General features: G+C 39.7%; 2 protein-coding genes across 2 annotated transcripts; both read right to left on the bottom strand.

The window, feature by feature from the left end:
• Nucleotides 1-4,848: 4,848 nt before the first annotated feature.
• On the bottom strand, nucleotides 4,849-5,391 carry LOC103448667 (translation initiation factor IF-1, chloroplastic). The gene has a single exon (XM_008387936.4). It carries the CDS (start codon nucleotides 5,389-5,391, stop codon nucleotides 4,849-4,851), a length of 543 nt encoding a protein of 180 aa, XP_008386158.1.
• A 5,296-nt stretch (nucleotides 5,392-10,687) lies between these two features.
• Nucleotides 10,688-11,604, bottom strand: LOC103423030 (vacuolar protein sorting-associated protein 25). The gene has a single exon (XM_008361101.4). It carries the CDS (start codon nucleotides 11,370-11,372, stop codon nucleotides 10,830-10,832), a length of 543 nt encoding a protein of 180 aa, XP_008359323.1. The 5' UTR covers nucleotides 11,373-11,604; the 3' UTR covers nucleotides 10,688-10,829.
• Between the last annotated feature and the right edge of the window lie 9,322 nt (nucleotides 11,605-20,926).

Here is a 20,926-nt window from a genome sequence, read left to right as displayed (position 1 = left end):
GATGTACACATTTTATCTTCAATCCCTTAGTATTTGTAGAAAAAGTAAATTGAAAAGGATAATACGTACGTACTCACTAGTAAATATTTTATGTATTTACTTTCTGGTTTGGTCTAATAAAAAAATGTCACGTGTTCCTTATTTTTAATGCCCAAGAAAAATTAAGGGTGCATTTTTGCTCACCACCATAAACTATAGTGTATGCTCACCATACATCTCATCATCTGAAATGTAGTCTTTCACTTAATCATAGTTAATTTTTGTTCGAAATTGGAAAAGGAACATTTAATATTAGTTAATTAACCAAAGTTAGTTAAAAAAACACATGTCAGATGATGAGGTGCAAGAGTACCCAATATTATCTAATTGTAAATATAATACCTTTTGTACTTTTACAGTTCACTAGAAAAAATGTTTCTTTATATTGATGCTTGTGAGAATTCGTTTAACTGACGTATACGCTGGCTTACTAAGTTTTAGGTTCACACACTAGGCCCAATTTTGTGTCGAATTGGACAAGAAAATACATATTTCCAACTCCAATTCAAAAAGTTTTGAAAAATGGAATTTCATAAATGCATGCCGAAATCAAGATGAACAATACTTGGCTACTAAAAAATAAGTAGGAATTTCTACTCAAAATTCTTAGTATTTTAGTTGCAGAGCTTTGTACTTATGATCAGAACTGTTCATACTATGAATCACATTGTAAAGATCATATTTGCAAAAAATTAATTAAAATTAAGGTCGTTTAGTTAATCTATTGTAGCAAATACATAAACGGTTCATAATGCTTTTACCAATACTGTTCATTTGTTTTTAAATAGTTTGATGACTAAAAGACCTTAGTTTTAATTGATTTTTTGCAAATGCGATCTTTATATGATGATTTATAATATGAACGGTTCTAATTATAAATACAAAATTCTATAAATTGACAACGAACAATTTTGAGAAATCTTAAGTATGAGTTCCTGCTCATCTTTTAGTAGTCAAATATTATTCAATCAAGATTTTAGAATTGGACTAATTTCGAGATTTAAAAAAATAACACTTATTTACACTTCATCTAAAAAGTTGTGAAGTATCAATAAAATAGGACCTGGCTTCTCTGCCCTCCCAGTTCTCATACACTCTCATCCTCTCTTATATTGTGCGGTCACGGTTAAGCCACGTCAACATTTTATATTGATTTTTTTTATAGAGATAATAAGACAAAAGGCAATAGTGATATAAAATGTTGACGTGGCTTAACCGTGATCGCACAAATAGGAGGGGATGAGAGTGTATGGGAAGTGGGATGGCAGAGAAGCCAGGTCCGATAAAATAACCTTTATTTATACTTCACAAGAAAAACATAGTATGTAGTTGGGTGTTTCCATTTCGTCTAGCGACTGAGTTTGGCTAATGTTTGCGGACCTGGCTTCTCTGCCCTCCCACTTCCCATACACTCCCATCCCCTCCTATTTATGCGGTCACGGTTAAGCCACGTTAACATTTTATATTACTATTATTTTTTGTTTTATTATCTCTATAAAAAAATCAATATAAAATGTTAACGTGACTTAATCTTGATCGCACAAAATAGAAGGGGATGAGTGTATGGGAAGTGGGAGGGCAGAGAAGCCGGGTCCAATGTTTGCGCCTCCCGTGATTCCTATTAGTTGAGGTCATAAATTATGTTCTTGCCTAAACTCTCAAGTTTCACTTGGTAATTCTTTGGTTAGTTACGTAATTCTAAGTAACCCGAAGTAACCAATTAGGTTTATGATAAAATTAACAAATTGAGATAACCCTCGGGAAACTAAATAGTAAGGGGGCGTTTGTTTGCCCTCACTAAATGGGACTGGACTGGACTACTTGGGTAGGATTATTATTCTGTGTTTGGTGCAAGTCGGGATTGAGTTTAGTGGGATTAAGTCGAACTCGTGCCGACTAAATCCTTGGTTAACTGGGCTTAGCGAGAGCCCCCGAAAAGGAGGGGATTGCTAGTCTCGTTTCCCTGCTTCCCTCCACTTTGCCTCACACCACGCCTGAGAACTTGCCCTCCCACTGTCTTTCTCCCCACCTCCCTCTCATCTGTCCATAAGATCTCCAAGTCAGAGACCCAGAAACCCCAGAAAACTCAAAAATCGAAAGCAGATTCAACCCCATCTCCCACCTTCGAGCCACTCATGCATGCATCCCGCCGCCAACTCCTAAATTTTCATTTTCGTTGTTTCTCTTTGGTTTGATTTTAAGATTTGCAAGGGATTTTGTGAGAGGAATAGAAGAGGCAGAGATAGATTTGCAGTGAAGAGGAAAAGAGGAAAAGAGGCAGAGGGAAGAGAGAGAGGGATTTGGACGGAAAAGGGAGAGGGGAGGGATGCAGTGTGCGGATGAAAAAATGAGAGAAGAAGATGATTAAAACTTGACCAAAATAAATGGTTTTAGAAAGGAAAATGATTATTTAATAATAAAATATTAGTACATATAAATTAAATTAATGATAAAATATTGTAAATATAAAATTTAATAATATAATATATGAGTCCCGTTTTTTAATCCGACACAGCACTAAACGCTTCACTAAGTTAGTCCAGCTCAGTCTAGTCTAAGCCAGTCCAGCTTAGTCCCTGCAGCTAGTCCAGTCCGAGACAGTCCGGTACAACAAACGCCCCCTATAAGTGTTGGTTATACCATAACTTCCCCTCACAACATGCAACATACATGCAGATCGACCGCCGTTGCTGCGGCCGGTACCCAACTGCGAAGCCATTACTGGCATGGTAAAATAAATTTCACCTCCGCCGTTACCTTGTTGGTTAAAAAAAAAAAAAAGTGCACCTATTTTTGGAATGCATCCAGAACAAAGTAGAGTTGTGGTTCTAGTGTCCTGCTCTACCTTGACGTTAATTAATTAGTTGCATAACAAAAATAATAATTCCCAGAAGGGTTTTGGCAGCTCTGGACAAACAACTTCATCGATGAACAAATACCAAACAAGAAACCAAAAATGCTGCAGGACTACGACCGAGGGTACGTTCTTCATCATGAACACCATGATTTCTAATCCCAGAATTCTTCATCAATCTCCTCATAATCCTCTTAGTTTTTTATCGTGCATTTTTGCATTCGGAATTGCAGGTTTCTTGTTTCTTCTAGGCCAAGCAAAATTAACGACACTCAGCCGCCTTGTGGTTTGGATCCGCAACTTAGTGCTCTGCACCGCGGCTTTGTTTCTCATTGCCTTGATGCATCACATTGTTGGAACCATACTTTCTTGGCTTCCAAACAGAAGCCATAGCGATCAGGAATTTGAAGGTGGAGACGACCGGTCTCATCATCCCCGTGATCAAGACACATTGCCACAAGCACCTGCACAAGATATCGTAACATTGTTCCACTTGGTTTTAATGGAAGTGCTAGATAGAGTTTGGGAGGACTTGGTGATGGAGGAAGGGCAAGAACAAAGGCCTCAGGGTCTCCAAGTTCAAGCCCTAGAGGCCCTCCCACCACCTTTGACGTACTGCAAAGGTGGCCGGGACATAACATATAGTTGCTGCAGTGACCGGTGTACCATTTGCTTGGAGGATTTCGGGGACGGCGAGTTCTGTCGTGTTTTCGCATGCAAACACATGTTTCATTCCGACTGTATTGATCATTGGTTAAAGAACCATCTAACTTGCCCAATTTGTCGAAATTCTGTTGTAGATATCTGACATTGTAATTCACGTTCATCTTGTATAAATCACTCAAAATTTCAAACGTTGCTTTATGAACAAGTTTGCAACTATTTTCCAGAGGAAAACTTCTTTTTTATCCCATCAAATAATAGCACGCCTGCGTTTCGTTTTTAAGATTGGACAACAAATTTTGTCGAGTTGAAGGTAGAAGACGAATTACTCATAAATGAAACTTATCGCTCCCAATTCTGATTACGTAATAGGATTAGAAGAGATAAGTTTCTGACATATATATTTGATCCCTTCTAATATGTTCGGACTGAAAAGACATTTAATACACCTTTCAATATACCTTGAATTTTATGATTTTTCCAATCCAATCTAATCCTAGACAACAAACGAGCCATCATCCATTTACCGTAACCAAAGACATGATGCACACAATTCTCTTCAATCTCCTCAATGGAGGATTTCTAGGAAAACTTCTCTATTTTTGTTGACAAAGGTTTTGAGCTCAAAATTCATGAACGACAGTTGTTAAGGAGCTTTGTTGGAATTCCAAAATATGCAGAGTAAAACAGAACGGAGGGAGATGGGACAACCCCATCTTACTCCGTAACTCATTGAACCAATCCGAGATCTTTGATCGAAGAACGACCGATGAACACAATGACCAAAACTCGACGAATCGAAGTCCTCTCAAAGATGCATTCTATTGTCATATGAACAGCAGATTGAACTACAAAATCATGCCACCGTTCCCACAAAACAAATGCATTCGCACTCTTGGATGCACTCGAGTTTCTGAGCTCGATTCCCCCTCCCTCAACATCGAAATTTTTTCGCCTAACAAGATGTCATTGAGGACAGAAGCAGAAATCTAACACTACTCTCCTTACCTACATTTGCAACACCACTCTTGTTTACACCAAGATCTCTCCATAGGATCAATTCTCACTACAATTTCTCAACCAAAATCAAAACCAAAACCATGGATAACAAACACAAGAATCTACATTCGAATTCCCAACCCGAATCGAGATTTCAGTGACCAACCTCAAATTACATAACACAATACAAATTCTCAGCATTCACAATTCATAACACAAATGTTTCAGTGTCACTCGCAACAAAAATTAAAAATTTAAAAAGAAAAAAAAAAAACCCAAAACCAAATATTAGTTTAGGGAGAGTCCATAGGATCCTTCCTGGATTTATTTTTCGTTTCGGAATTCTTCATCTTTCTTTTGCTTGGGTCGTCATCCTGTTTATACCTGAAAACAATACGACCTCTAGTGGTGTCGTACCGGCTGACCTCGACCTTAACTCTGTCTCCGATCAAAATTCGAATGAATTTCTTTCGGATTTTCCCAGAAATGTAGCCGATGATAGTGTCGGCGTTGTCTAATCGGATTCGAAACATACCGTTGGGGAGCGACTCCGTGACCAGCCCTTCTTGGCTGAACTTCTGCTCGTCCACTCCCGGGGATTTGCTCGCGGCGACAACGAACGGGAACCGTTTGGGGCTGACGAGGAAGTGGTTTCCGACAAGACAGTGGCTGCTGCTGTTGTTGGTGATGTGGAGATGGGACTGGGGTTTTGGGTTTGGTTGGAATTTGAGAGTTGATGGGGTGAGGGTGAGGGTTAGGGTTAGGGTTTTAGAGTGGAAAGGGGGACAGTGGTGGAGGATTGGGTAGCGGAGGGAGGATGATGGCGAGGTTAACATGGCTTTTGGTGGTGGTGGTGGTGGTATGGGTGTTCGCTTTTGGTGTATGTTTTGTGGGTGGAGACGGCAAAGAGGAGGAGGTAAAGGGATTGGGTTTGGGGATTTTTGAGGTTGTTTTGAGTAAATATTGGATTCTGTCGAGGGTGAATATGTAGTTTCATTAGAATTCTTTTTCTCTTATTTATCTTTTTTTTAGGACATCAATATTTTTACACTAATGGAAATGAAGTTCGACTAAGTCAAACAATGAGCAGTCTAATTCAGTATTGAATTCGCCAACTTATGTTCTTCTAATTTTAAACATTCATTGAAAGAATTAACTTGGCAATATTGAGGTGGAGTTTCTCTTCAATTCACTTCATAAGATTTATAGAATTTAGAATTTATAATATTAATATAATATATAACTCTATAAAGATTATTTTTGCAAAACATAAGTAATATATTATATCATTTAGTCATCAAACTACAAAAAAATGGACAAATTTAATAAAAGTATTATGAACCATTTATTTGTTTTCTACTGTTGAAACAAACTTAGTTTTAATTAATTTATTTATAAAAATGATATTTACAAAATAATTTATAATATAAATAATTATTATTATAAACACGCAATTTTATGAATCGAACTCGAAATAAATTGAGGAGGAACAACTCTTAATCTTAAAGAGCCAAGCGCCTTTCTTTCTTATTGGCTAGAAAACTTGTTAATGGGATGTAAAGTTTAGAAGGACGTCAATCCGATAAAGAAAAAAAACAACCAAACGGCCCGATCCAAGCGGTAATGGTTAGTTTGATTTGGTTTTGACAAGTGAAAAGTCGGATGATATTAATTGTATTTAGGATATTTTAAGAATAAAAGTGGGTGGAGAAAGAGTATTAAGTATTTTTAACTTTATATGATGAGTGAAATTATAAGGTAAGTGGAAAAATAGGAAGATGACGTGGGTCTAGTAACACTTAATTATTTTGGTTACAATTTTCAGCCTTATAAACCGCCCTGGACCGACCACTTGCATATTTGTATTCGAATGATTTTTATTAATATACATGTAATCTTTTTATTGGATTATAAGTTATAACTAGGTAAAGATGTTGAATTTGAGAGTTAGATATTTGAGTTGTAACTATAAAAGATTACATGTATATAAAAGATATTTGAGTTGTAACTATAACTACAGTTACAAAACTTTGATGTTTAGAGTATTTTTTTTTTAACAAATAATATTATCTACAATAAAGATGTGGGGGGGGGGGGGTGGGCTAAGCTTCAATCGGCTAGTAATAAAGTGATTTAAATTTGTTTTTAACAATAACTGAATTTAAGATTTCTCATTTACAAATGAAGATGAATACCCAAGACCGTACTACTAAATGACAAAGTATAAAGTGATTTGATATACTAGAAGAAAATAAGGTAGTAATAATCGAGTTTTGTTATTGTAAACTGTAATTTGACCCAAAAAAAAAGGATTTACACTTGAACTTTTCAAATCAAATCTTTTGACATTTGTTTGATTTTGTTAAGAATTTTTCTTAATACTAAAATCAAGTCAAACTATTATACTGTAATTAGTGTGATTCTAAATGTAGATTGGGCTTAATAATTTATACAAATTGAATGGGCTGGGCCTTTCTTATTTATTAAGCGAGTCATTGTGAACCAAGAACCAATCACTAGACTTTGAATGAGTTGAATTTTGTTGGGTAGAAGAATTTGAGAGCTCTATGTTAGCATTAAGAGATGAAACATAACAAATCCATCTAACTTTTAATGTTCGTAGCTCCATCATTTTTACTATCTTTTGTCCACGGTTTGTGTCTACACACTTGTGGACTCTACCTCGCTATCCAAGCCAAAATTTGACCCAACAATCAACTAAGTTTTGAAACCACGAGGCTGAATTCAACAACTATAATATGCTTAATTTCTTCCAATATCCCGCGGCTTTCAACAAGAAGAAAAAAAGTGTACGAGTTATACTTTCTAAAATGTGACATAGGTTCGAGACAATAATGTCCTGATATATGTAGATTGTTCTCACAAGTGAATGGATGATTTATATCATGTCAATTGTCTTTTATATTTAAGCCAAAAACAAAATGTTGGTTTCAATTCAGTTATTCTATCACGCTTTTGCCGTTGTTTTTAGAGAGTTCATCTTCACACATAATTTTAACTTTCATACAACTCTATTTTGTCCATTGGATTAAATAAATCAAAAGAAAACAACTGACCTGATTAAATATAACTGTGTTAGAGGCTAAAAAATCGTGTTCATCATTTTATTTATTTATTTTTCATTGGAATGAAATTAACCTAGTAACCAAGTAGCAAACAAACGATAAAAAATTCCCATGTAGGCTCCAAATTCATTTATCAGCAAAACCTAACAATAAAAGATATATGCCACTTATTACTACATGTTAGTTAATATTCCTTTACACTTCTGGGTAGAAAGTTTTAGGTTTGAAGTGCGTGGATGACGATTTCAATTACACTTTATCCCCTCACCCCTTACTACAATCTATACTTGTAAGTTAGGTTCAATTCATGTGGATGACGAGTTTGATGCCCAATTATGTGACTTGATACGAATTCCCCCATTCTTAGACTAAGTTCCACAACTAAGCAGGAAAGTAACATGACCAGTTTCGCTAATTTGTAAACTACCCAGTTTTGTAGACATGAGGGTGACCAAATTGGCCAGAATAGTGTGTGCACCCCTCAACACTCAACTTTGAAATTTTGAATACAGATTAATTAGCTAGATTATCACTCGGATAAAAAAAAAAAAATCAGCAAATCACAAATAAAAAAAAAAAAACTCCCATCCATCTAATTGATTTTTTCATTGTCACAGTGTACCAGATGATGGAAATATGACCCAAGTCCAAGTGAAACACAAGCCTAAAGAATGACAAGTACTAATAAGAAACTCTTTAAATCAATACTGAATGCAAAGTAAATAGTCTGTTTATGTTTATATACTAACAGAAGCACAAACAACACTGGAACTTACTTTCTCATAACTTTCATGTCCCCTGAATCTACTTCGAAGGATGCAGCGTCCACGGAACTGCTGCTGCAAAGGGCCAAAAAGTACAGTATAAATAGGGGGTTACAAATTCTCCATCTCATTAGGGGCGGAAAACGAATAGACATCTCGATGTGATACAGCCTTTTCTATTTTAGTTGGTAAAGAACGGCGAAGTCCATCCGAACCGTCCAATGAAGAATAAAGAGGAGAGAAAAGCGCCAATGGCACGCGAAGCTAATGCGGAATGGGCACGGAGAAAAATAAGTGTGGAGGAGAAGCAGCCGAGCTCATGCCCTTTGCTTCCTGGGCCCAAAGCAGTGCAGTCTTTCCTGGCCAAATCAAGGATTTGGGGCTTCTTGCTACGCATATGAAAAAAATCATTTTTTAAAGTAATATATATATGAATAAAAAGATAGATCCATCCAGATTTTTATATCTAAAAAAGAATCGATTTCATTCAACGTTTGATTCAAAGAAGTGCGCTTAGCCCCCCCCCCCCCCCCGCTCATGAAACGGCTCTGCTGCAATGGATGGCAGAGGGTCCGTAGTGCCAAAAGTGCTGGACTGATCCAGTAGCCGGGAAGGGGATAAATGACCTGTATGACGATCAATCACAAACTTGGACGATCAATGGAGGATAGGATCAATGGAGGATGGGGAAGTACACCAGAATAGTAATTCCAAGGTAAAATGAACAAGGAGGACTATCCTTTGAGTTCAGCAAAATGTTGAGGATGATTTGCGGGAAAAGAAAGGCATCGAACACTAGACCGGCATAGGAACTTAAATGACCCAAAAGAAAATGACTTACAATGTGCAATTTGTTCTGCTTGAAGTTCACAAACAAATCAATGAAGCCGCCGGTGATGTGTAATGGTACACAAACAAGGAATACCATTTTCTCAGCATCCCATGAACCATTAGTTTGGAATCATGCAGTTGCATGGACCATTTAAGCTGGAGAAGACGTTGAAGGAATATGAAAGCCAACAACGTGACAACACGTACGGTCCTCTCATTCACCTCAAGCCATCCGCCAACTCTTACACGAGACATCTTGGCTTTCTCAGTTTTGCAAGAACAAGGCAAGTTAAGCACAAGTGGGAGCATGTACTTCAAGGTAAGAAATGCAAGCATGAGAACTGAAATAAAAGGGATAAGTTACGGTGTCTTTTCACATAGTAAAACTGGTATCCCACAAACATGCACGCGTGTTTGCTAGAGATCAGAGACATGAGAGCAGAAACAACACACACGAGCATGCAGATTTTCTCATAAGAGCAGAAACAACACACATCTCCGTTCTATTTTTTTTTTATGGAAAATTACAAGTTATTAGACACAGGCACCTTCTCATATTGATCCACTAAATCTACAGGGAAGAAAACAACACCCTCCAAACCGCTGCTGCAGCCTGCAGGTAAACAATTGCAGCAAAAAGCAGAATCCCAAAGACATCTCAAGCCGTTGAGAAGATACAAGCACCAGGAAACACATAAAAATACGACTGATTGTAGCCAATATAAGCATTACTCTGCTCAAGAACATGATTTTGCACGAACAAGGCCTCAAACTTTAGTAACAAAGGGATTAAGTGCCACATAATATGAATGCCAATCATGACAACCGAGATGAAATGGAGCAGATTACGGTGCCTTTTTACATGGAAGAGTTGAAATCCTGAAAAGATGCATGTTTATACGTTAGAGCTAAGATGATCACCTACTCTGTCATCCAGTTTCATTTTTCTGGAAGAAAAAGGCTTATGACTTTAAGGAAAAAGGTCTGAGTTAAAGAGGGTCAGCTTTTTCTCGTCTGCTTTCCATGCGTCCTTTAATTTTATCTCCATTCTTCTTTGAATCAGTTGGAGGAAACTGGACATGGATAAAATCTCACAATCCATTTGTTCATTTGACAATGCTTGACAATCTAGATCTCTACAGGCCACCTATTTGATTCTTTCCGCACACAAATCAACCCGAAAGAATAAAAGCTCAGCGACTACAGTCAAAGGTTAACATAATTAGAATTCATAGAGCATACTCTTTGTTAAGAGTGTAGATGACACACTATAAAACAAAACACCATGTAAACAATCACAGTGCACCTTATAAATGCTTTGATGCATCCGTAGTCCAAAAACCGATAGAAAACCATAATCCACAGCGAAGAAAGCAAATAACCATTATTGTACCTATGAATAAAAGCATGCCTGTGTAGATTGCAGCAAAGATTAAAGAGACAAAAGAAGATTCCCCAAAATCATATTCTCATAGCGATTAGGCCTGAAGCATCTGTTGAACACAAGTACCAATTCATCTAATCAAAACAAACATAGCATAATACAAAAGGGGTTTTTCCTAAACCTGGATTAAGAGTCCAAGGGTACCAAAATCAAATCGAAAACTTCACGCCCTCGTCATCTGCGGTAGTCCCCTTGAAAATTGCAAGCTTCCCTTTCTGCTCCAGCATCTTCAAAGCCCTCATCAGAACCGTCCGATCAATCCCATGAAGCTCCGTCCCCCTCGATTCAATCCCAGTTCGGATTTCCTCAACCGTCATCACACTATCCTCCAATCCATTGTCCTTGACGAAGTCCAGGACAATATTAGCCCAGTCCTGAATCCGATGCCATAGCACAAGGCACTTTCGGCGGCTCTTATCCAGCCACTCCGCCCGGCCCTGCGCCACCAACGCCGAGAGGAAGGCTTCCCGGGCTTCGTAGGTGAGAGATCGCTCGATCGCGGGGTTAGAGAAGAGCGGAAATTCTTGGTCTTCCAATCCGATGACGAATATGTGGTGGGTTTTGCAGTAGTCGAGTATGAGGTCTTTCCATAGCTGTATCTGCTTCTCTCGGGTGTCTCTGACGGGTTGGAGTGTGAAGTACGGAGGGTAATTGAAGAACTGGGGAAGCTTGAAATCTCCCAATTTCTGCATCTGATACTCTCTTGGAGGCGATCGGAGGCCGGAAGCTTGACTGTGGCGGAGGACGGTGGGAGTGGGTAGTTAACCGGTAGAGGAGCAGAGAGTTTCTGAGGCCAAGGTCGGTCAGACGCCGTTTTGCCGACGATTGACGAAACAAAGGGGCGGTATTGAAAAGATAAGGGAGTCCTCTTTGCAAATGTTTTTTAACCTGCAAATATATACGTAACTTTTAAATCCAAACCGTTCAAAATAATCTAAAGGTTTTGAATGTGCCACGTATTTAATGATCCAGTTTTCTGAGCCTTTTCCCCATGCCCTCTCCCTTCATTTTTCCCTTTGCAACCCACGAGTCATGTATTTCTACATTGGGAAATGTTAGGAAACTTAAATTTATATATATATATAATTTATAAAATAAATGATGTGTTACAAATAAGAATGAACACATTTATTAACGTCTAAATAATAATCTAATCATTAACTTCTATGTTATTTAGTTTATAAATTTTGTTTACTAATTTAGTCTCCCTAGTATTACCCTTTGACCCCCACATCGTCTCTCTCTCTCTCTCTTACCTGCACACCAAAGTGTCTACATTGCTAGAAATGAAGAAATTAAGCTATGGAAATAGAGAGAGAGATGTCGAAGAGGTTTAGAGAGAAAAAGAGAATCTTGCAACTGAATCTTTCTATTTCTGTTAAGTTAACTATTACAGGCATTCTCACTATTTATACTCATACAACTCATAACAACCTTGAGACAAACCTCAGCGGCCACTAATAACAATACAAGTGGCATCCTCTACATAACTCAAATGGTTGAAAGAAGGAGAACATAATCCTTTGGTAAGGATATCTGCATACTGATCAACAGAGGATACAAACTGAAGTGAAATAACATCTTGTTGGACACGTTCTCTAACAAAGTGACAATCCACTTCAACATGCTTAGCTTTGGAGTGAAGAACTGGATTAGTTGCCAATGTCATAGCTAAGAGATTGTCACAATGTAATAGAAGAGGAACATAACTCGGCATATGCAAGTCTTTAAGGAACTATTGTGTCCAAACAATCTCAGCAGTAGTAGTGGTCATGGCTCTATATTCTGCTTCAGTTGAAGAACGACTAACTGTATATTCCTTCTTAGAACTTCAAGAGATGTGATTGGAACCAAGAAACACCACAAAACTAGTTGTAGACCTTCTATCATTGGGATCACCAGCCCAATCCGCAATTATGTATGCCTTAAGATCTAACTTCCAAGCCTAAAAAAAACCCACAATCCATAGTTCCTCTGATATATCTCAAGATCCATTTTACAGCAACAAAATGAGATTCTAATGGAGTGTGCATGAACTGGCAAACCTGATTAACTGAGTATGCAATGTCAGGTATTGTGAATGTTAAGTATTGCAAAGCTCCAACAATACTCCTGTAATTAGTATGATCAGAATATAGAAGGCTGCCATGATTGAGTAGTTTTTTATTAGGATGACATGGAGTAATACAAGGCTTGCACTAAACCATATCTATCTTCTCCAGCAAGTCCTGTATATACTTGGATTGATGAACAAATAACCATTGAGAGTGAATATTCAATTTGCAAGCCAAGGAAATAATGAAGAAGGCATAAATCTTTCATATCAAATTCCTCTGTCAATTGTTGGACCACATACTATTCACTAGCATCATGATCTTCAATAAGGATGATATCATCTAAAGGTTCTGAATGTGCCACATATTTACTGGTCAAGTTTTCTTGACCCTTTTCCCCACGCCATCTCCCTTCATTTTTTCCCTTTGCAATCAACGAGTCATGTATTTCCACAGGTAATGCTAGGAAATTTAAATTTGTAGATTAATTTTTTAAAATAAATGATGTGTTACCAATAAGAATAAGCACATTTATCAATGCTTAAGTAATAATCTAATCATTAACTTCCATGTTATTTAGTTTATAAAATTTTATCAACTAATTTAGTCTCCCTAATATTACCATGTCACCCCACATTGTCTCTCTCTTTCTCTCTCTTACCTGCACACCAGAGTGTCAACATTGCTAGAAATAAAGAAAATAAGCTATGGAAATAGAGAGATATATCGAAAAGGTTTAGAGAGAGAAAGAGAATCTTGCAATTGAATCTTTCTATTTCTGTTAAGTTAACTATTACAAAGCATTCTCACTATTTATACTCATACAACTCATAACAACCTTGAGACAAATCTCAACAACCACTAATAACAATACAAGTGGCATCCTCTACATAACTCAAATGACTGAAGAATGAGAACATAACCCTTTGGTAAGGATATTTGCATACTGATCAGCAAAGGATACAAACTGAAGTGAAATAACACTTTGTTGGACACGTTCTCTAACAAAGTGACAATCCACTTCAACATGCTTAGCTTTGGAGTGAAGAACTGGATTAGTTGCCAATGCCATAGCTAAGATATTGTCACAATGTAATAGAAGAGGAACATAACTCGGCATATGCAAGTCTTTAAGCAACTGTTGTATCCAAACAATCTCAGCAGCAGTAGTGGTCATGGCTCTATATTCTGCTTCAGTTGAAGAATGACTAACTGTATATTCCTTCTTAGAACTTCAAGAAATGTGATTGGAACCAAGAAACACCACAAAACTAGTTGTAGACCTTCTATCATTGGGATCACCAGCCCAATCCGCATTTGTGTATGCCTTAAGATCTAAACTTCCAAGCCTAAAAAAAACCCCACAATCCATAGTTCCTCTGATATATCTCAGGATCCGTTTGGCAGCAACAAAATGAGATACTAATGGAGTGTGCATGAACTAGCAAACCTGATTAACTGAGTATGCAATATCAGATATTGTGAAGGTTAAGTATTGCAAAGCTCCAACAATACTCATGTAATTAGTAGGATCATAATATAGAGGACTGCCATGATTGACTAGTTTTTTATTAGGGTTGTGGATGCAAATTTTTTCTTCCTTGATCTTGGAAAAAATTGCACCTACAAAACAAATAACACCTTAGGTCAAGGCCAAGAGCGTCACGCGCCCACGATGAATGGGGGGGCTTTGGCAGAAGAACCTTCATGACAAAGTTAGAATTTTGAGAGAAAAGTGTTTGAGAGCTTTGGAGAATTTTAGCAAGAGTGGGGACCTAGGTTTTTGGTGAGAATGAGAGCTATTTATAGGGATAGGGTTCTTGATTTAGGTTGAATTTAGGAGTTATGAGAATAATTGACTAATTAATTTAGCAAATAAAATTATTGAAAAATTAACTAGCTAATTAATGTGATAAAATAGGTAAATATGATGAGATCAACAAGGGTGGCCAGCCCTTTGGGATTTTTGGGTATATTTTGTGGGTGATTTAATTGGTGATTAATGGATTAATTAGGAATTAATCCATTAATTAGCCAATTAACCTCCACTTAAATGTAATGTTTTGTAGGTTATAAAATAATTACCCAAGATGAGGATGAATGAGAATATCTTTGAATTGGTTACTTATTTTGGACACTTTTGACTTTATTAAAGGATGATTGTCTGCTGCTCGCGTGTAGGAATCCCGGTATGCCTCAAGGTTATTTTTGTCCTCTTTTACCTAAAAATCCACGTGTCGCCTTGTGATTATTTTTGGATCCACAAGTGCCCCCACACCTGTTGGGCTGCTCGTAGGAAAGGGCAGCAGGTGTAGAGATCATCTTGCTTTAGGAAACGTAGGACTGCTTCCTATTTTGATGTAGATTCTCTCTTTAATAGGAAATTAGGTTCTTCTAGGAAAGGGAAATAAATTTTTCTCAAAACTTATGTAAATCCACCTTAAGTGAGTTATTAAATCAACTTTGGAGAGCTATTTATTCTACCCTACAAGAGAGAGAGCTTAGACGATATTTGTTCCCCACCCTCTAGCAATCTTCTATATCTTGCCCGTGCAAATGACCGTCTTTCATTGATTTCTTCGTCTTCTCCGTGCCGCACCGATGTAAGAAAAATTTAATTTTTTCTTGTCTTCTTCTTGGATAATGTTGTTGCGAGGCAGCCGTCGGGGTGGTGCGGCACGTCGGCTAGCAGGGGCCAGGAGTCGGCTTGGCATGGGCTGAAGAGGCGTCGTGGCAGATGCCACTGCTTGGGCTATTTGGCTTGGCTAAAGCCAAAGGCAACTTGTGCGGTGGGGGCCGCGGATTGTGGCGCTAGGGCGCAATGCTAGGTGAGCCACATGACTTATGTCCTTTGGGCTCTTGGACCTTACTCGGGTCAAGATGTCGACTGAAAGAAATGAGGAGGTTGTGGGCCTCATGGGTTGCTGGAATGCTGGGAATGCAGGCCTCCTGCCTGCTAGAATGCTGGGTTGATCTCTTATGCTGAGTACCGTGAATGGCGTTGGCTGCTTAGTTCTCTTCACCGGAAGTAAGGTAGATTGCTTCTAAATATGAGGTAAAGATGATCAAGGCGGATGCATTGACTCATCTGATCGTTGTCGTGGAGCTTACTATGAATAAAGGTGGAAATAAGAGATATTCCTCGCCTACTTAAGAGATATCGGTTGAGAAAAAATTGAAGACTTCCTCCGCTACTCATGATGATCTGTCTGCTGTCGAGAGGCATGTGATTGGCATGACTTCTTCTAATGGGAAGAAAAATGAGGGTGCTAAATTTGAGCATGTGGCGCCTTCCATGTTGAGAATGGCTAGTACAATTGTTGATAAGATTGCTCAGCGTAAAGGTTTTATCATGCCCCTAATGCCGAAGTCTGTACTAAGACGTTCGTTAGGAGCCAAGTCTGGTTCACCTTTAGAGAGATTTGCTATTATGAAGAGTGGTAAGGTGGACTCTGCTGCTAAAGTGGCACCATGGCTCACTCCCTTTGTTGCTGAGACTGATTCGCCTACTAAGAAGGAAGATACTGCTTGCGTGGGCAGCTGTGAGAAATCCACTAAGCCTGCTTCTAGGGAGGCTGCTGAGATCTATGTGCTTTTAAAACTAGATTTGCTTGAAGTCATGGACACTTGTGCCAACTTTGTTAATAGCGGTAGAAAGGTTGTTTGCCCAAGTTCCTTTGCGAAGCATACGACCAAATATGGAAGGACTGCTCTGTTTGCTATGATGCATATATAGTAAGGCTGTCAAGAAGGTGGCGAAGATTATGGCAACTGAAGCTTATTCCTCAGCCAAGGAGATCAAGAGGTTGGATTCTGAGCTTGTTGCTTTGAAATGGTCTAATATTTCTACCCCCACTTCTTTGCAGCTTGAGACCGCTCGCCACGAGATCATTGACTTGAAGACTAGGCTTGACGTGATCCAAGTTAAGTATGAAAGTGCAGAAAAGGAGATTGAATGTTACATACCTCAGATTCAAGATCTTGAGTTTGCAGTTTCTGAGCCTCGTTTCGCTGCTTATGCAAAAGATGAAGAGTTGATGAGCTGTAGCACGTCCGTGTTAGTCTACTTGAGAAGAATGAGTAGTTGAAGGGTGAGAATGATGGGCTTGAGGTTTCGAAACCTTCTCTATTTCTCTAGAAGACTTGCTTGCTTTTACTTTTGAGGTTTCCATTGGTGAAGTAGTTGGATAAGTTAGTGCCCAAGCTGGAGTAGCCGGGGGTGAAGCGTCGGATGATGCCGCTACTAAGAGCGTTACGGCTGCTGAAGGTGTGACGACTGAGTAGTCGTGGGATGTCCAAGTTGTTGTAGTGTAGTATTCTAGGTAGCTTTTAGGATTTTCTTTGTTTTTCCTTGTAGCTATTATTTTGCTTGAACTCCTTTGGCCTTTGCTAGTTGTTTATAAACATGTTTTCCTTCGTTTTTCTTCATCTTCGCTTCTTTTATTCATACCCTAACCTTTAGACTTGATAGACCAGTGGCAGACATGCTACTTTTTTTATAAGCAGACAAGCTCGCGTAGCCTATGCAGCCGTAGGTGTTGGTGTAGAATTTTGCAAAGTTGTTAGCCATAGGGTTGGCAGCCGGATGCCTTGCTTACAGAAGCAGAAAAGTCCGCGTAACCACTAGGTTGTTAACCTTGACTTTCTCCAATTCCGTAGGCTGCGTAGCAAGTATCACAACACTTTAGGACTTGGTGTAGGTTGTTCCGAGCTTGGCAGAGGTGAAGCTTATCGACTACGTAGCATGTCGGCAGTGGATAAAACTTCGTATATGTTGCTAGCTTGTTTAACCTTTCACAAGAATGTGCGGTTGTATAAGTCTAGCGCTGCTTTACTGCTAGAATGGCAAGTTGTAGGCAGTCTTTCAGAATCCGTAGGCTACCTTAATGCACTCGGTAATAGCTTTAGGGTTCCAGGGTAACCGTTTGTAGGGCGTACTACGTAATGTGCCCCCTCCGTCTCTAGGGCCCGGTTCCTTGCGGATTAGTCCAAGAGACCCAAAATCCTTCAGTTAGCTAAGCCTTGAAAAAGACTATTGTGGATACTTCTAGGAATCCCGGCGCAAGCCATCATGCATCTAGTTATACTAGGGCAGCCAGGCTCATCCATGTCTGGATATTCGGAGTGTAAAGTTTATCATCTCATCTTGGAGAGCTGACCCATATGGGTGTTGGGGAATTGGTTTACCCTCTCGCACTGGAGAACATGGTTGGTCCCTCGGGGGTCGCAATTCCTGTGATGAGTCCCTAAGAAGGGCGCAGTCTTCTTTTGAAGTGCCGGAGTGATCAGTTGTTGTAAGCATGCAGCCGAGCCAAGTTGTGATTACTTCTGAATTCCTCATTGAAAAACAAGTGAAATGAATGAGAACTTAGCTGTAAGATAGGAACTGCATAACAACTGGATAGTCATCGGCTTGTGAGGTGGTGCCCGTCAAGCTTCTTGAGTTTTCGGGCTTTGATGTAGTAGGAGGTCACACATGGTACTTCTTCAGATTGTAGGCGCTCCACTACTTTTTGATCTTTTTATCATTTCATGGTGGCGAGGGTGTAATTACTCTTGCCGCCTACTCTGCTGATATTGTACAGACCTTCCCAGATGAGATCTATCTTTTTGAGCCTTCTCTGTGGGCAATGATAAAGGGTTTTCTTAGGACTAGATATCTGGGCTGGAACTGCCGGATCTTGACCCTTTTGTTGTAGCTGGAAAGGAACTGCTGCTGGTAAGCTGCGATGCGGATGATAGTCTGTTCGCACTTCTCCTCTGCCAGATTTAAGCTTGTGGCCATCTTCTTTCGATTGCTCGTCTTTTGGTGGTGCGATATGCCCATAGACATCCAGGGAGTTCGTCTGACCATTTTCTTTTCTTACTGGTGCGAGATTTCTTGTGGCAGTTAAAGATCATCTTGGTGGATACTTTGGCCCGCCTATTACCTTGAGAATATCTTGGCGTAAACATGTGTTGCTTGATGCCATATTTTTGGAAAAACTTTACCAAATCTTTGCCTATGAATTACGGGCCGTTGTCGGTGACGATGGATTAAGGGATGCCAAATCAGCAAATGATGTTCCTCCATATGAAGCGCTATGTGTCCGTCTGAATCGCAGTCATCATGGGCTCTGCTTCTACCTATTTGGTGAAGTAGTCGGTTGCCATGATCATCATGCCTTTGCCCCTAGTGGTCTGGCTGGTGATTAGCTAGGAATCGGAATGGATTAAAAGCTTTTTCACAGCCAAGTCTTTTGTCATTCGAAGGCCTGCTAGTGGGGCTTTGTACTCTGCTTTGTTGTTAGATGCTTTGAAACCTAGAATGATTGCCTGCTCGGGCATCGAACCGTCTGGGGTGATAAGGACCACGTCTGCTCCTGAACCTTTGTAGTTGGATGCGTCGTCAACATGAAAATGCCAGAAGTCTCCATCGGGTGGAGCAAGAGCGGCTAGAGTGTGCTCGCCTACTTCCGGGGCGTTGTTGGGAAGCTCTGTTGCATCATAAATGCGTGGTAGGTAACCGTGAAGCTGGGGCCATGTTACACACAGCAGGAGATGCTCAACTACTGGTATTGGACCACTATAAAGTTGAATTATGGAGCAAGGGTCGGCTAGGACCGTGTGATACGTAGTAGGAAGTGGTGTTTGACTGCCAGTACATGTTGCTCCTATGTAGAATCTTTTGGGGCGACGAGGATAAAATTTGCTTCTGAGTGTGTTCCTCTAGTGTTATTCTGCCCTTGGCGTGTCTTTTGGGCTGAGTTGTTGTGTTCGTCAGAAAACTTTGCATTCGCCAAGATCTTACGTCTTTATCGTCGCGTGTATGGATTAGGCAAAATAGTGCGTTATAAGGATAACTGCATGCATTCAAAGGTAAAACTTGAGCTTCTGGGTTACAACAACTATCGTCAAAGTTAGCTTTTGAATTTTTAATAGCATCGAGGAGAGCTTTTGAATTGTAGAATACAGGTAGTCAGGCCCTCATCTTTTCTCGTAAGATGGTAGAGCTTATTACTACTTCAAATGCTACTACTCGTCTAGTCAGACTTTGAATCTCCTTCAAAGTAGTAGGGAACTTCATATTCAAGATCGCTCGAATTTACCTTAAATGGGCATCAGCGAACTTCGTCCCAAAGTGCATGTTTTTCTGCCAGAGCGAAAGAGTCTTATAGAGTTAGATATTCTTTCATTATCAGTTTTTTGAACAGTGGGTGATCTGCTGGAAGTCCTTTTTGGAAGGCTGCTCTAGCTATCGAGTCGTTGCATTCGACTATCCTTGCCTTCTCTGCTTTGAACCTTCTCACATAGTCGCGAAGCGACTCCTTTGGGTTCTTTTTGATGTCGAACAAATGGTCGGAGTTCTTTTTGATCGAGCGACATAATGAATATTCTTTGGTGAAAACCAAAGAAAGTTCGTCGAAATTCTGGATGGATTGTGGCGGCATGGTGTAGAACCAATCTTGCGCCTCGCCTTGTAGGGTGGTGGCGAATATCTTGCACATGAGATCATCGTTGTTTTAATAAAGGATCATTGTGCTTCGGTAGTGCTTTAAGTGTCTATTCGGGTCTTTATCCCCTTTGAAAGATATGAAATGTGGCATGCTAAACTCGCGTGGAGGCTCTGCTTGCTCGATCTCATCTTTGAAGGGTGACCTGCTTATGTTGGTTATGTTCTGTCGTAGTGCCTCGTCGATGACCTCGTTGCGTTGGAAAGTGGGCAATCGCTTGCTGAAGAGTCTCTCTACTTCTTCCTGAATTTACCTTTGTTGAGGTAGTGAAGCTCTCGGCTGCCCCCAACCGTGAATTGCTGGTCTAGGCTGCTTTTCCATGTGTTTGGCTCATCTATGCCACGAATGCGGTGCGTGTAGCGCGTTCCTAGCAGGCGAGCGAGTTCTTCGCAGGCTGCCGGTTGAACTTGAGCCGTATTGAGTGACTGCTTATCTCCGTCCGTCGTGCTGCCTACTCCGATGTGAGGTGGATGATACTTCTTGTGGGCTTAGCCGCGAATGAAAACTTTGCCTGGAAGGTTGCTTGTGTTGACTGTCGGAGTGTGACCCTAACCATGAATGTATGCTCGTTTGTGAGCTTAGTCGAGAGTGCACGTTTCTCCGTGCTCTAAGACTGGAGTATATGCTATCTCGAGGGCCCAATCGGGAGCGTAAACTGCCAGAACGCTCGGATCGTGGCTGGTGGAGAGGTTCATTTGC

This window comes from Malus domestica, chromosome 11 (genome assembly GCF_042453785.1).
Source record: "Malus domestica chromosome 11, GDT2T_hap1".
Classification (NCBI taxonomy): Eukaryota; Viridiplantae; Streptophyta; class Magnoliopsida; order Rosales; family Rosaceae; genus Malus; species Malus domestica.
Note: the sequence above shows the minus strand (reverse complement) of the source record. Positions and strands in the feature narration are given on the sequence as shown.